At 67.3% G+C, this 14,480-nt stretch overlaps 2 protein-coding genes across 6 annotated transcripts; one reads left to right on the forward strand and one right to left on the reverse strand.

The window, feature by feature from the left end:
• Positions 1 to 175: 175 nt before the first annotated feature.
• Positions 176 to 9,894, forward strand: HMGA1 (high mobility group AT-hook 1). Of its 5 annotated transcripts, none has more exons than XM_066983003.1 (6): positions 176 to 319; positions 617 to 780; positions 5,424 to 5,529; positions 6,550 to 6,633; positions 7,051 to 7,101; positions 8,604 to 9,894. In XM_066983003.1, exons 3-6 carry the CDS (start codon positions 5,428 to 5,430, stop codon positions 8,655 to 8,657), a joined length of 291 nt encoding a protein of 96 aa, XP_066839104.1. In that variant the 5' UTR covers positions 176 to 319; positions 617 to 780; positions 5,424 to 5,427; the 3' UTR covers positions 8,658 to 9,894. The 5 variants fall into 5 exon arrangements, with proteins under 5 accessions (XP_066839104.1, XP_066839100.1, XP_066839102.1 ...); XM_066982999.1 differs by having other exon boundaries at positions 177 to 319; positions 8,601 to 9,894; XM_066983001.1 differs by having other exon boundaries at positions 178 to 319; positions 6,553 to 6,633; positions 8,601 to 9,894.
• A 276-nt stretch (positions 9,895 to 10,170) lies between these two features.
• On the reverse strand, positions 10,171 to 11,026 carry SMIM29 (small integral membrane protein 29). The gene is made up of 4 exons (XM_066982998.1): positions 10,844 to 11,026; positions 10,737 to 10,762; positions 10,498 to 10,639; positions 10,171 to 10,370 (listed from the first exon to the last, which is right to left on the reverse strand). The coding sequence occupies exons 1-4, from the start codon at positions 10,961 to 10,963 to the stop codon at positions 10,329 to 10,331; spliced, it is 330 nt and encodes a 109-aa protein (XP_066839099.1). The 5' UTR covers positions 10,964 to 11,026; the 3' UTR covers positions 10,171 to 10,328.
• Positions 11,027 to 14,480: the final 3,454 nt, after the last annotated feature.

Raw genomic sequence — 14,480 nt, forward strand, 5'->3', positions numbered from 1 at the left:
CCACAAACTGGGGATGGTTGGGGGGGGGGGGGGGTCTCCATCCATCCCGGCTGCCCGGGGGGAGCCACCACCGCCCGGGGGGGCTCGGCAGGACCGGGGGGGGGGTCGGCAGGACCCGGGGAGGGGGGGCTCGGCCCCGCCGCAGCCCTTTGAACGGCCCCATGGGCCCCGGCCCCGCCGCCGCCCGCCCCCCCCCGGCCGTGATGCAGGCGGCTCCTCCCCCCGGCGCTCGGCAAGGGCTGGGAGCTCCCCTCTGCCCGGCTGCCCTTATTTAATTTCCAGTGTGATTTTGCTATTTTTAGCACCTGGATCCCCTCCAGTAAGGCTCGGAGCTCGCTCCCCCCCCCCCCTTTTTTTTTTTAATTATTATCATTATTTCTTTTTTTTTTTTTTTTCCTCTCCCCCCCCCCCCCTTCCCTATATTTTTTTTCCCCCCCCTGGCTCCCCGTGAAATGCCTCGGACCCAGCTTCCTTCCTCCTGGAGCAAAATTTTTTTTTTTTCATCATTATTATTATTATTTCTATAAATAAGAGGGGGGGGCCCGGCCGTGCTGTGGATGCTGTGCGAGTCGCAGCCTCTCCCCCCCCCCCCTCTCTCTTTGCCTTCTCCTTTCAGATCCGCATTTGCGAGCAGCAGCAGCCAGGAGGGGGGGTTTCGGGCGCTCACAACACAGCCACGCCGGGAGAGGGAGGAAAAAAAAAAAAAACAAATAATAATAAAAACGCCACCAAAAAAATAATAATAATCCCCGAGCACCCAGCTCCGAGACCAAGCTGACTGTGAGTGCCGGCCTTCCTCTTTCCTTTCTGCTCCGGGGGGGGTTTGGGGGGGGTTCAGGGGGGTGCTGGGGGGGGCCCGAGGCTCGCTCCGTGTTTGCAAGGGCTCGCGGGTGCTCCGCGGTGCCCCTTTGATTATTATTAATTATTGTTATTAATTGGGCGATGCACCTGGCGGGGCCGGGATGGGCTGGGGGGGGGGGGGGGCTGCGGGGACTTTTGCTCCGATTTATCGGGTTTGGGGCTCAAACGGCCCCCGCCGCCCTTTAGGGGGGGGGGGCTCCGGCTGCAGCCCCGGCTCGGTTCGGTGGGGCCTGGACCCCCCCCCCCCCCCCCCCCCCGTGGTTGTGGGGTCGGTGCAAATCGTGTGGGGTCGCTGCAAGGTGCGTGGGGCCGGGACCTTGCAAAGTGCGTGGGGCCTGCATCGTGCGTGGGGCCGGGGCCGGTGCAAAATTGCGTGGGGCCGGTGCAAAATTGCGTGGGGTCGGTGCAAAAAATTGCGTGGGGTCGGTGCAAAAAATTGCGTGGGGTCGCTGCAAATTGCGTGGGGTCGCTGCAAATTGCGTGGGGTCGCTGCAAATTGCGTGGGGTCGGTGCAAAATTGTGTGGGGTCGGTGCAAAATTGCGTGGGGTCGCTGCAAGGCGCGCGGGGTCTTTGCGGATTGTGCGGGGTCGCTGCGAAGCACGTGGGGTCGGTGCAACGCACGTGGGGGCCTTGCAAATTTTGTGGGGTCGCCGCGAAGCACGCGGAGCCCCCGCAGGTTTTGTGGGGTCGCCGCAAAGCACGGGGGGGCCCGGTGCGGATCGCGTAGGGCCGGTGCCAAATTTTGTGGGGTCGCCGCAAGGTGCGTGGGGCCGTGCAAGGTGGCAGCCGCGCCACCCAGGCCCTGTTCGGGGGGGGGGGTGGGGGGGGGGACGGGGACACACACACTCGGGCAGGTCCCTGCAAAGTTGCAGTGCGGGGGTTCAACCCCCCCTAAAACCGCCCCCTACCCCTAAAACCGCCCCCCCCCAACCCAATGCCCATGGGGGGGGGCCGAAATGGCGCTGCTGCGCCCGGGGTTTTATTGCAACCCGCGGGAGGGGGGGGGGGGGCTTCACAAAGCTTGTGATGTTGCCCTTCCTGCCTCTTTTCTTTCTCCCCCACCTCCCTCCTTCCTTTCTTTTATCACTTCCTTTTATTATGCATGCCCAGGAAGGAAGGGGGGTGGTCTGCCCTTAATAGCAAGGGGAAGGGGAAAGGGGAGGGGGGCTTCAAAGCAGCTCCCCCCCCCCCCGCCGGAGGAGTCCTGCCCCAAGCCCCCATCCCCGAGCCCTCCTGGCACCCCCAGGGGCTCCTCAACTTGTGCCGGGTGCTGCCCCCCCCCCCCAGTCCCTTCCCTCCAGCCTCAGCCCTGGGCTGGGTTTCCTGGGCGTGAGGAAATTCGGGGGGGGGGGGTAGAGATCTAAGGCACCGCCACCGCCTCGGTGTCCCCCCCCCCCCGGGTTGGGTTGTTTAATCTGGGAGTGGGTGGCGGGCGCGGGGGATTTATGGGGCTGTTTGCATGGGGAGGCCCGGGGGGAGGCCAGGTTGTGGCTTTTGCAAGTGGAGCGCGGCTTGTGCAAGAGGTGGCTGCCATCAGCACCCTCCCACGGCGGCTCCCGACCCACGGGGACGGCCGAGGAAGGGGTCTCCCCCCCCCCACCCATGCCCCCCCCAGCACCCACCGACCCCAAGGAGGACGCGTGCCCTCCGCCAGGATTTCCCCCTGCCAGCCTCCGGGAGCCCAGCAGCCCCCCGCTCACGGCTCCGAGCGGTTCCCCCCGGCCATGAAAAGGGTTTTTTTTTGTTGTTGTTTTTTTTTTCCCTCTCTCCCTCAGCTGCTTCCTTCCCTCCATGGCAACCCAGCTGCTGCCTCCGATCCCGCTCCGATGCGCGGGGCCGAGCCCCGAGGTGGGGACGGGGACAGCAGCGATGGGGACGGGGACACGAGCGGCACCCGCGGGCGGCACCGTGCCCGCAGGCAGCCCCGTCTCCCACCCCAATCGCACGCGCAGCGTCGTGGCCGCCGAGCTCTGGCCAGGGGTTGCCCAATGGGGCCAGGACCCCCCCCCCCGAACAGGGCAGCTGAGGGAACCCCCAGACCCCGGCACCGTGCAGCAGCGCGGGGCCCGAGGGGCGCACGCTGCGGGGTTGGGGCCGGGTTGGGCCCAGATGTTTGCGGCCACAGGAGAGGGTACGGCACAGCCAGGGGGGGCTGCGTTCCCTCCGGCAAAGATTGACTAAAAAGAGGGGAAAAAAAAAAAAGGATAAATACTTCTCAGCCCCTGGTCAGCCCACCAGTATTTTTTTCCTTAAACCATATATATATATATATTTTTTTTTTTTAAGTGCTCCATAAAGAGGCTCCTTGAAGGGCTCTGGGATGCCGTGAGTAATATTTTCGGGGTGTTTACATGACAGCACGCACGGTTTCTGTCCCGTCCCCCCCCCCAGAAAAAAAAAAATAATCTGTGGGTGGTTTTTGTTGTTGTTGCTTTGCACTCGTGAGTCACTTCCAGAGCGGAGCGGGCGCTGGCGCGTGGCTTGTCAAAGCCTCGAAGGTCTCAGCGTGGTGGGGGCCCCTCGCGATGCCCCACGCCGGCTCCAGACGCTGCTGTGGGGTTCGGGGTCCCCTGCGGGGTCGGGGTCCCCGTGGGGATTGAGGTCCCCGTGGGGCTCGGGGTCCCCCGTGGGTCCCTCCCGCAGCCCCAGCAGCGGGGAGGCAGCAGCGCCGTCCCCCCCCCGGCTGAAGTTTGCCACCACCCAACCTGAAAGCAGTCGGTAAAAGCTGGGGGTGGTTAAAGCCTCGTTAGAGGGCCGGTGCCTCTGGCTGCACGAAACCCGCCGGGAAAAGCCTCCTGGGGGCTGCAGCCCTCCGGGGACGCAGGTCGGACCCCAAGGGGTTGGGTTCGGCCCCGTTCCTGCCAGGGTCCCTGTTCTGCACCCCACTGTTCCCGGCCCCGAGCCCGTCCTCCCGGCTCCTGGGCTGGGAGCAGGGTGTGGAGCACGGCGGCCCCACAGCTCCGGCCGAGCAGGTTTTCCCTACGCCCCCGGGAAGCACCGGGGTGGAGAGGGGAAGATGGATCCCGCTCCTCCACGGGATTTTCCCCATTAGCCAGGAAAGCCACGCAGCCCTTCGGGACGTGCACACGGGGAGGGGACAGCCTGGCCTCCCTCGGTGCCCCTAAATCCAGCCAGGGCGGCGGGAGCGGGGTGCAGCCCCCAGTCTGGGTGCAGCAGTGCCTGGCCAGGAGCCGCAGGGGTGCGGGAGCTTGGCAGGGCCCTTTCTGCTGTGCCCCAAATGCTGGGGATGAGCAAGACCCAGCTGAGCTCCCCCAGCACCCCCGGACCCCCACGGGGATCCCTGCAGGCCCCCGGGGCCGTGCCGCCACCCGTTGTCCTGTTCCAACTTGCCGGTGCCGGCAGCGTGTCTGGGATTTCAAGGGCTCCCGATTAAATCTGGAGCCGCTCTCCTCCTTCTGGCGGAAGGGGAGTTGCTCGGGGGGGGGGTTGCTCCGTGGCTCGGGCCCCGTGGGAAGGGCTGGCAGAGCCGCCGCTCCCCAAAAACCTGCCGGGGCCCCGGGCACCTGGCTAACTCCGCGGGGTTTCTGTGCCGCAGGGCGAGGCTGGGCCCCTGCCCCGCAGCCCCGATCCCATCGCTCCCGGCCCGGGAAGGGAAGGCAACGAGGCTGCACCCCGCCGGGCCGGGGGGGGGCTGCGCCTCAAAGCCAGCCCCGGGGACGGGCAGGGAGCGGGGGTGCTCTGGGAGGGGTCCCCTGGGAGGGGCTGGACCCACAGCCTCGCCCTGCCGGCGCCGGAGAAGCACCCAAAGGGGGGCCCTGGGGGTGGGAGAGCGGGGAGCACCGGGAGGCTTCACCCCCCCCCCCCCGCATCAGTGCCTGGCATGGCGAGGGGCTCCTGCAGCCCCCCCGGTGCCCCCGTGGGTGTCAGGGGCCTGTGGGTGTCAGGGGCCTGTGGGTGTCAGGGGCCTGTGGGTGTCAGGGGCCTGTGGGTGCCGGGGTCCCTGTGTACAGTTTGGCACAGGACGGGTGCCACGGCGCGGCTGAGCCACATGGGCTCAAAATTTTGAGTTACAAACTAGCGGCGGGGGACTCTTTTAGAGGTGGGGGTCTCCTCCCGGCACGGCCCTTGGCGATGCTCCTGGTTCCCACCCCGCCAAGCCCCGGCAGCGCCCCGCTGCCGGCCGGACCCCCGCTCCGTGCAGGGAGAGGAGCAGGATGCGGCCGAGCCCCCAGAACGGCTCAGAGCTGCCGGTTCGGGCTGATATTCAACTCCAGGGGGCTTCCAGCAGCTCCAAAAGGGGGGTGCCCCATCCCTCACCCCCTCCTGTGAGGCCGTACCCCACCGGCCACCCCGACCCCCCAGCGGGGGCGAGCCCCCTGCCCTCCCCGAGCCCCCTGCAGGGGCAGGGCCGCCGCGGGGCCGTGACCCCCGGGGAGGCTCCGGCAGCTCCGCTCGTCCCTCGCAGCCCCGTGAGTCACTTCCGCGGCCCCCACCGCCCGCCTCCCGCCGGGGAGCGGCGCGGGTGAACGCTGACCGGCCTTCCTCCCTTCTCCCGCTCTTCCTCCTCCTCCTCCTCCTCCTCCTCGCCACCGCCGCCAAGGACGATGAGCGAAGCCGGCGCCAAGTCCAGCCAGGCCCTGGCCTCCAAGGGGGAGAAGGACGCCTCGGAGAAGAGGGGCCGGGGACGGCCCAGGAAGAAGCCGCAGGTACGCAGCAGGAGGCGGCCCCGAGCGGTGGCAGCGGGCTGGGAGGCTGGGGTGGGGGTCCCCGGGGAGGGAGGAAGGTGGCTGTGGGGATGGCGGGGGGGCACAGGCACCTGCGGGGTGGGGATGCTCAGAGAGGCGGCCCCGCGAGCTCCCTCCTGGCCCCGGTAACGCCACCAGCACCCGGTGGATGCTTGGGTACCCCAAATCCCGGGGAGGGCCCCAGCCAAGCCCCCTCTGCACCCCCCCCAAAAAAAAAATCCCCGCCTGCGCAGGGGGAAGGCTCCGGGGCCTCCCGTTGCTCCTCCCCAGGCTGCCACCGAACAAACCTGCCTTTACAGCCGGGCTAATTAAAGCCCTATTAGCACAAGCTGCTCAGAGGGATAAGATGCTGCCGGAGCCTTTGTGGTGCCAGAGCCCCCCCCCCCCCCCCCATGCAGCTCCCCGGGGGCAGGTGGGCTTTGTGCGCGTCCTTCCCCCCCCACCCGGCAAAGGGGAAATTTGCCGATTCCCCAGCATTTTGCCACCCAGCTGGCGAGCTGGGTTTCGGGGTGTCCCCGTCCCCCCCCCCCCCCGGTGGGATTAAAGGGGTTAAACCACGCACGGCCGACGGGGAAATGGGGAGAAAACTTGGGGGGGGGGGGGTGAGGATGAGGAGGAGCGGGGCTACGGAGCAGCCGGATTGCGAGCCGGCGGGGAGCGTCCTGCTAAGCCGAGGGATTAACGCCAGGGCCGGACGGGTCACGGCCACCACGCCTGGCTGAAGGACGCCAGGAGCCCGCGCCCCAAGCGGGGCCTGAACTGGTGCTCCCAGTGCTCCCAGCACCCCGCAGGATACGGCCCTGCACCGCTGTGGGGAGGGGCCGCAGGGGATGCTCGAGCCCGGAGCATCCCTGGGGGGCTCGGCAGCACCCCGCTGTGCCCAGCGCCACCCCGGCAGCACGGGGGGTTGCCCCGGGGGACCCCCATCCGCAGCGTGTGCCCCCCCCCCCCCCCCCCCCCCAAACTCTGCTCTCCCTCCAGCAGGAGCCCAGCGAAGCCCCGACCCCCAAGAGACCCCGCGGACGGCCGAAGGGCAGTAAAAACAAGGCCACCCCGAAAGGCAGGGTAGGTAGCCGGGAGCGCCGACGGCGCCGTTTTGGGCTCAATCAGTGACAATTCGGGGCAGACCTGCAGCCCTGGGGAGGGGGCGGCTGCCAGAGCTGGCAGCCGGGGAGGGAGGGGAGGAAGAGCCGGGGCGTGCGCGCCGCCACCAACCTGTTTGCAAAACGCGACTCATTTCCTGCACCCCGCCGTGAGTCACGGGGCTGGGACCCGGGGCCCGGGGCCGGGGGGGTGGGGTGGGGGGGCTCGGCTGCAGCCCCCACAGTACCTGGGTCCGGCCCCGGGGGATGCCACTGGGGTGACGAATTTGGCAGCTGAGGGAGGAAGGATGGGAGGAAGCCCCAGCGGTGGGGGTGGCACCGTCCCGGCCCCAGCCTGACCCAAATTTCTGTTTTATTACCCCCCCCCCCCCATGCTCAGAAAGCTGCAGTCACACCAGGGAGAAAACCTCGAGGCCGACCCAAAAAATCGGTGAGTGGGCTTCTCCCTCCCTCCTCTTCCTCACCTTCCTCACGGGCCCAATCCTGGCAGGATGCTGGGCACCGGGGGGGCGGGGGGGGCACAACCACCCCGCTCACTGCGCAGGACCCCCCGCGTCCCAGTAAGCACGGAGAAGATGCTGGGGGGCCGGAGGTGGGGACGGGGCATGGCACGGGGCATGGCACTGGCGTTCCTGCGGCAAATTCCTATTTTGTTTTTTCCTCCCATTTTTTTGCCCTCCCCCCCCCCCCCCGCTGCCACCCCACGCATCCCCCCGGGAGCCGGGAGCAATTTCCCTGCACGTCCCTGCCCCGGGAGGCAGCGCTACCCACGAGCTGGGGGGTTTTGCCCCTTTTCCCTCTTAATTTCTCCGGGGGGGGGCACATGCAGGGCGAGGGGTGGAGGACGATGGGCTGCAAAAACCCAAACTGGGGGAAATTGTGGGGGGGGGGGGGGGGGGGGGCGTTGCTTGCAAAACCTGGCCACGTCCCCAGCTGTCCTGCATCCCCCCTCATCGCAGCGCCGGGATTTTTTTTTGGGGGGGGGGGGGGGGGGGAGGGAATGGGACACGGTTGGAGCGATGCCGTGCCCGGGGACGCCGTGTCCAGCCCCGGCAGCCGCCGGCCGCGTTTTTATGAATGAAGCGGGAGGAAGCGGGGGCCGGCGCTGAGTCACGCTCACGCTCGGCCCTGAGTCACCGCCGCGTGCGGGGCCGTGCTGCTGGCGGCCGTGCTGCACGGCCCCCCCCCGTCCCCTCCCATCCCGTCCCATCCTGTCCCATTCCATCCCATCCGCTCCCATCCCGTCCTGTCTCATTCCGTGCCATCCCGTCCCATCGTCCTGTCCTGTCCCATCCCATCCCGTCCCCTCCCATCCCATCCCGTCCCATCCCATCCCATTGTCCCGTCCTATCAGCCCGTCCCCTCCCGTCCCATTTTATCCCGTCCCGTCCCATCTCATCCCGTCCCATCCTATCAGCCTGTCCCCTCCCGTCCCATCCTGTCCGATTCCATCACATCCCGTTCCATCCCATCCCATTGTCCCGTCCTATGAGCCCATCCCCTCCCATCCCATTCCATCCCATCCTGTCCCGTCCTATCAGCCTGTCCCCTCCCATCCCATTTTATCCCATTCCATCCCATCCCATCCCATTCCATCCCATCCCGTCCCGTCCTATCAGCCCGTCCCCTCCCGTCCCATTTTATCCCATCCTGTCCCATCCATCTCATCCCGTCCCATCCTATCAGCCCGTCCCCTCCCATCCCATTCCATCCCATCCTGTCCCATTCCATCCCATCCCATCCCGTCCCATCCTATCAGCCCGTCCCCTCCCATCCCATTCCATCCCATCCTGTCCCATCCCATCCATCCCATCCCGTCCCGTCCGCACCCCGCTGCTGGCACCAGGGCATGTGCCCCCTGCACGAGGGGCGCGAGGAGCAGCCCGGTGTCCCCCCCCCGTGCCGACCGCCCCCCCCTTTGCCTTGCAGCAGCAGGACGAGGAGGAGGTGAACATTTCCCAGGAGTCATCCGAGGAGGAGCAGTGACCCCCCCCCCGAACCGGCGCTACCTCATCGCCCCGCGGGACCCCCCCCGCCCCCCCCCCCCCACCTTTGGCCAGCCTGGGGACCCGAGGGAGAGGGACGGGGAAAAAAAAACCCAACGCGGCGCCCCGGCTTCTTCCTCCTCCCTGCTCCGCTCCTCGCTCCGCCCCCCCGCCACCAGCAGCGTTGGCCCGGGGGGGGGGCTCAGCCCCACAGCCTGGGAAAAAGGGGTTGGGGGGCTCAGCCCCCCCCCCAGCGCCGCGTTTCGGGGCGGCCCCGCTAACCGAGGGGGTGCCAACGGGGCTGGAAACCCGCAGCCTTTGCTGTCCCCCCCCGCCTCCTCCCCAAATTAGCGATTTCAGCCCCCCCCCAAAGCAGGTGCCGGCCGTCCCCAGCACCGGCTTTGCCCCGGGTCTTCTGCAGGGATGGGGCGGGTGGGGGGGGGGCAGCAAAGGCCAAAAAAAAATATATATATATACAAAAAACACCCCAAAACGCCCCCAGACCTGGCCCGGGCTGCGCCCCCCCCCCCACCCCAAATCCCCCCCCCCGGGTGATTGCACTGTGCACGGGAGAGCGGCTCCGCAGCGATGCTGGGGTGGGGGGGGGGGCTCAGTCCCCATTGCCCCCCCCCCCAGCCCCGGGTGGCCTTTTCCTGATAGGTTCTGGTTAAGTTTTTAATTTTTTTTTTTTAGTCCTTTTTTGTTTTTTTCGGTGTTTTTTGGCGGTTCTCCTCTCGTTCACAACTACCTCTGGATATTTAAGTTCCACTCTCAGCTCACAGACGTGCTGCTGCTGCTGCGCCGCCTGCGGGGCTGCCGGGGCCTCCCCCGCTTGGTTTTTGGGGTTTTTCCTTTTTTTTTTTTGGGGTGTCGCTGGAGGTGTGGGGGGGGGGTTCTCCCCCAGGTTCGTCTCTTTATTTTTCGGTGTTTTTTTTCTTTTCGTTTTTCTACTGTTTATGTTAAGGTTCAGGTCGCTCTGCCGCTCCCAGGGACAGAGCCGGCAGGGTGCCGGGGCAGGGATTTGGGGTCCCCCCCCCCAGCCGTGACCCCACAGCGGGACCGGGGCCGGTGGCGGGTTTTGGGGCGCTCCCGGCAGGGAGAGAACTGGCGTGCGTGTGTGCGTGTGCGGGGGGGGGGGGGGAAGGGGGTGTCGTTATTTTTAATTTTTATTTTTCGGTCCGCCGTTGACGACCTTTTGGGTTCCTATTTGCAGTTACTTGAATAAAACATTTTATGGACGTTCGGTGCTGCGGAGGGGGTCAGCCCCGGGGGGGGGGCTGCAAGGGGGTCGGCACCCGGGGGGGGGTACAAAGGAGCGGGATTTGCCCTGGGGAAAGCAGCAGCACCGCCTTTATTGCAAAGAAACCCGTTTATTTGCCCCTGGGGGGGGTGTCCTGCCCCCCCCCCTCCCCGTATCCCTGCGAACGGGGCCGCCCGGAGCCCCCCCACCCCCGGGGCTGTGCCCCCCGCATCCCATTCCCAGTGCATTTAAGGGGGCTTTTTTTTTTTTTGGGGGGGGGGGGCGTGTTTTTTTCCAACGAAAACCAGCCAAAAAAAAGGTGCGTGAAGGTGGGAGCTGCCCCCGCTGCCGTTGTGCCCCCGCCGTCCTCCGGTGCCTCCAGCGTTGGGGGGGGGGGGGCGGCAGGATCCGGCCCCCGCCCCGTGGGCAGCATCAGGCCTTCCACTGCCCGCGGCCCCCCCAGCCGGGCACCACCTGCAACGGACAGGGAGGGGGTCCGTCCCCCCCCCAAAAAAAAAAGTGAGCGCCGCCGGCTGCTGATTCAAGGAAAGAAAGGGGTCGACGGCCCCAAAAAGGGCGTTTTTGGCCCCGAAACGCTCACCCGGGGGTCTTGGGCCTCCACCAGCAGCTCCTGCTCGGCCTCGTGCAGCTCCTCGGCGGGGTCGTAGCTGTACATGGGCAGCAGGCGGTGCCGCAGCCGCTCGGCCCTGCCGCGGGGACGGGTGCTGAGCGGGGACGGGGTGCTGGGGGGGGGGGGGGGGGGGGGGGTCAGGGTGTGCCCCCCCCAGCCCCACAACCCCAATAATTTGGGGCGAAACCGGGCCCGGGCCCCGCGCTCACCTCCGCTTCTTCTGGACGTACATCACCTGCGGGGAGCGGGACGTCAGATGGGGGGGGACACGGGTGGGGGCCCCCCCTCACCCCAGGACCCCCCCCCCAGTACTCACCGCAGCCACGACGGCGCCCAGGAGGGTGAGGAAGATGAAGGGGCCCAGCACGGAGCCCACCAGCGAGTCGCCCGTACTGGGAGCGCTGGGAGCGCTGGGAGCCGTCGCGTTGTTGCTCATGGCCGGGCTGGGGGCACGGGGGGGGCTGCTGCCGGCATGGGGGGGGGGGATAGGGTGGGGGGGGGCACCCAAGGGTGCTAGCGCCCAGCTGCCTGCCCTTGGGGGGGGAGGGGGCGGGGGGGGGAGCTCCCCAGGCGGGGCCCTGTGGGAGGAATTGGGGGGGGGTGAGCAGTGGGGGGGGGGGGGGGGGGGGGGGGGGGGGGGGGGGGGTCACAGCACCCAGGGCTGTGCGCCCCCCCCCCCCGGCGCGCCCCCCCATATGTGGCCATGCACCGGTGATCCCAACCCCAAATCCCCTACGAAGGGGGGCAGTGCGTTGCAGAACCGCACCCCCCCACGTGAAAAGAGCCCCCCCGCCGTGCACCGCACCCCCAGCACTGCCCGTGCATCGCACCCCGTGTGCCCTGCAACCCCCCCCCGAGCATTGTAACCCCCCCGGGGCACTGCAACCCCCCCCGTGCATTGCACCCCATGCACATTGCACCCCCCCCCCCCATGCACTGAACCCCCCCCCGAGCATTGCAACCCCCCCGTGCACTGCACACCCCCCCCGGGGCATTGCACAGGCCCCCCCCCCCCCCCCCCCCCGTGGATCGCACACAACCCCCCCGTGCTCAGCACCCCCAAGCATTGCCCCCCCCCCCCGTGCATTGCACATCCCCCCCCCCGCACTCCCCTGTGCATTGCCCCCCCCCCGTGCTCAGCACCCCCCAGCATTGCCTCCCCCTTGCACTGCACCCCCCCCCGTGCACCCCCCCGCGCATTGCCCCCCCCCCCGTGCTCAGCACCCCCCAGCATCGCCCCCTCCGCCCCGCCCCCCCCCCCGCCCTGCGCCCCCCCGCGCGCGGCCCGGCCCCGCCCCTCCCCACCTGCGCGCGCCGCCCGCACCCGGAACCCGCGCGGCGCGTGACGGCGAGGGGCGGGGCCTGGGCTGGGGGCGGGGCCTGGTCTGGGGGCGGGGCCTGCGGCTGGGGGCGGGGCTTGGGGAGGGGGCGGGGCTTGGGGATGGGGCGGGGCTTGGGGAGGGGGCGGGTCTTGGGGAGGGGGCGAGGCCTGGTGTGGGCGGGGCTTGGGGAGGGGGCGGGGCTTGGGGGAGGGGGCGGGGCTTGGGGAGGGGGCGGGGCCCGGGGGCGCGGGGCCGGTAGGGGGCGGCAGAGACCGGGCACGGGGGGGGGGCGGGGGGGAAGGGGGAAAATGGGGAAAGAAACGGGAAAAAGGGGAAAGGGGAAAAAGGGAAATGAGCGGGAATTGAGAGGGAAAGTGGATAGAGAGGGGAAAAGGGGGGGAGGAAAAAAGGGGGAAAAGGGGAGAAAAGGGGGAAAAAGGGGGAAAAAGGGGAAAAAAGGGGAAAAAGGGGGAAAAAAGGGGAATAAAAAGGGGAATAAAAAGGGGAATAAAAAGGGGAATAAAAAGGGGGAATAAAGGGGGAATAAAGGGGGAATAAAGGGGGGAATAAAGGGGGGAAAGGGAAGGGGATAAAGAGGGAACAAGGGAAAGGAAATAAAAAAGGAAAAAATAAGGAAAGGGGAAATAAAAAGGAAATAAGGGAAAAGAAAAAAAAGAAAAGGGAAAGGAAAGGAATAAAAAAGGGCCCCTACGGAGAAGGAAATTAAAAAATAAGGGGAGATGAAAAGGAAGCGGGATTTAAAAGGGAAAGGGAATAAAAGGGAAATAAAAGGAGACGGGAAGTTTTAAAAGGAAATGACATGGAAATGCGGGGAAAGGGGCGAGAGGGGAAGGGGCACGGGGCGAGGACGGACGCGGGCTGGGGGGGGGACACAGCGGCTGCAGGCGGCGGGGAATGGACGGATGGACAGACGGACAGACAGACGGACGGACAGACGGACGCGCAGGTGCCCCATGGACGGACAGAAGCCACCGGGTGCGGGTGGCAGGTGGGGGGGACACGGCGGCAGGGCCCCCCGCAGCCCCCCGGGGAAGGCCGGGCCCTGATCCCGCCGCGCTCCTAATCCGCTTTGGGGCCGGGAGCAGATGGGCCCGTAAATAGGTCGGGGGGGGGGAACGGGGGGGGGACAGGGGGAGCCCCGCAGGGACAGGGATGGCCCCCAGGGTGCTGACGCCACCCCTGGGACACCCTCACCTGGGCTGGGTGCGGGTGGGGGGGGGGGCACCAAGGCACTTTGCTGCAGCGGGAAGGGGTCGGGGGGGCTCGTCCCCATGTCCCCTTGGCCCTACGGACCCCAATGGTGCTGGCAATCCCGGTGTCCACAGCATCCCCCGTGGCCCTGCTGCATCCCCGGGGGGGTTCCCAAAGCCCCTGGAGGTGCCCGGAGCGAAGGGGCCAGGGTGGGAAGCTGAGCACTGGGGACGCCACCACCCCAAAACCCCGCTGCGGAGCCCACTCCGTGCACCCACCCTGCCCCAAATCCCTCCCGGCCCCATCCAGCCCCGGGGTGGGGGGTCCTGGGCTTGGGGGGATCCCAGCCCTGCTTTGGTTTCGTGTCCCAAAAGGAACAAAACCCCACCCAGGCCGGGTGAGAGGACCAGGCGCAGCCCTGGGCAGCACGAGCTGGGTTTTCCTGCCCCAAGGCACCAGCAGGGAGCAGTCCCCCAGCTGGGGAGAAACGGGGACGTCCAAGGACCCGCGGGCCCCACTCCGGCCCCATGCAGCAGCCCCCGAGCATCCCCCCCTGGGGAAGGCACCGTGTGTCCCGGGAGCCAAAAATACCCCGAGCCTGACCCCCGGGACTGGGGAACGCTGTCCGAGGACCCTGCTTTGGTGGGGTGGCTGCGCACACACGTGTGGGGCACAAGCACCCCGGGTATTTTTAAGAACGGGGTCCCCGTCAGCTTGTTTTGGGTTTCCTTGGCCGAGGTTGGTGGCTCAGAGCGTGTCCCCCCCACCTCCAGCCTGATGCTCCTGGTGCTGGGGAGCCCCCAGGGCGCTCCAGGAGCCGCTGGGTTTGATATTTGGAAATTAATTAATTTGGATATTTTGGAAATGAATGGCTCGTTTCCACCTCCGTTTGAAGAGCTGCCTACCACCTCTCCCCACGGTGCCGGGCACGGCCTGAGGCAGGAGAGGCAGCTGAGGGGGGATTCCTTCCCTAAAATGCAGACCCATCACTCCCAGGACCTCGATGCCCATCGTGGCCACGAGGTGCTAAGCAGGAGCCAGGAGCCCGCTGAGCACACGGTGGGAGGAGGAGCAGCAGCAGGGTGGGCTCGGGAGGCTGCCGGTGCTCCCCGTGCCGCCAGCACCCAGCCCGTCCCTCGGCTCGAAGCAAAGGGCTGTTCCCACACCAAGGGCGAGGGCTGGACACGAAGCAGCGTAAGCGGCTTCTGAGAGCTCAGACAATTTCTGGGCCACAGTTCAGGGCTGGAAATACCCAAACGGGACCGTGCCGAGCCCTACACGTCACCCCGGTTCTCCAGCACAATCCCCTCCGTGCGCAGCCTGAGGTTGAGCAGGGCTCCCCCGTCTGTGACGAGCCTCCGAAACGCCCTTCTGCAGCCTGCAGGCGTCCCAAGGCACCCGAGGAAGGGCTTCCTCCCC

The sequence above is a fragment of the Anser cygnoides genome, chromosome 25 (assembly GCF_040182565.1).
Source record: "Anser cygnoides isolate HZ-2024a breed goose chromosome 25, Taihu_goose_T2T_genome, whole genome shotgun sequence".
NCBI classification, from domain to species: Eukaryota; Metazoa; Chordata; class Aves; order Anseriformes; family Anatidae; genus Anser; species Anser cygnoides.

Excerpts from the sequence above, each read along its gene's own strand:
- HMGA1 (XM_066982999.1), top strand. The coding sequence starts at position 5,428 with ATGAGCGAAGCCGGCGCCAAGTCCAGCCAGGCCCTGGCCTCCAAGGGG. Across the intron at positions 5,530-6,549 it reads GGCCCAGGAAGAAGCCGCAG|CAGGAGCCCAGCGAAGCCCC; the intron begins GTACGCAGCAGG and ends CTCTCCCTCCAG. Across the intron at positions 7,102-8,600 it reads GAGGCCGACCCAAAAAATCG|CAGCAGGACGAGGAGGAGGT; the intron begins GTGAGTGGGCTT and ends TTTGCCTTGCAG.
- SMIM29 (XM_066982998.1), bottom strand. The coding sequence starts at position 10,963 with ATGAGCAACAACGCGACGGCTCCCAGCGCTCCCAGCGCTCCCAGTACG. Across the intron at positions 10,763-10,843 it reads TGGGCGCCGTCGTGGCTGCG|GTGATGTACGTCCAGAAGAA; the intron begins GTGAGTACTGGG and ends CGCTCCCCGCAG. Across the intron at positions 10,371-10,497 it reads TGGAGGCCCAAGACCCCCGG|GTGGTGCCCGGCTGGGGGGG; the intron begins GTGAGCGTTTCG and ends TGTCCGTTGCAG.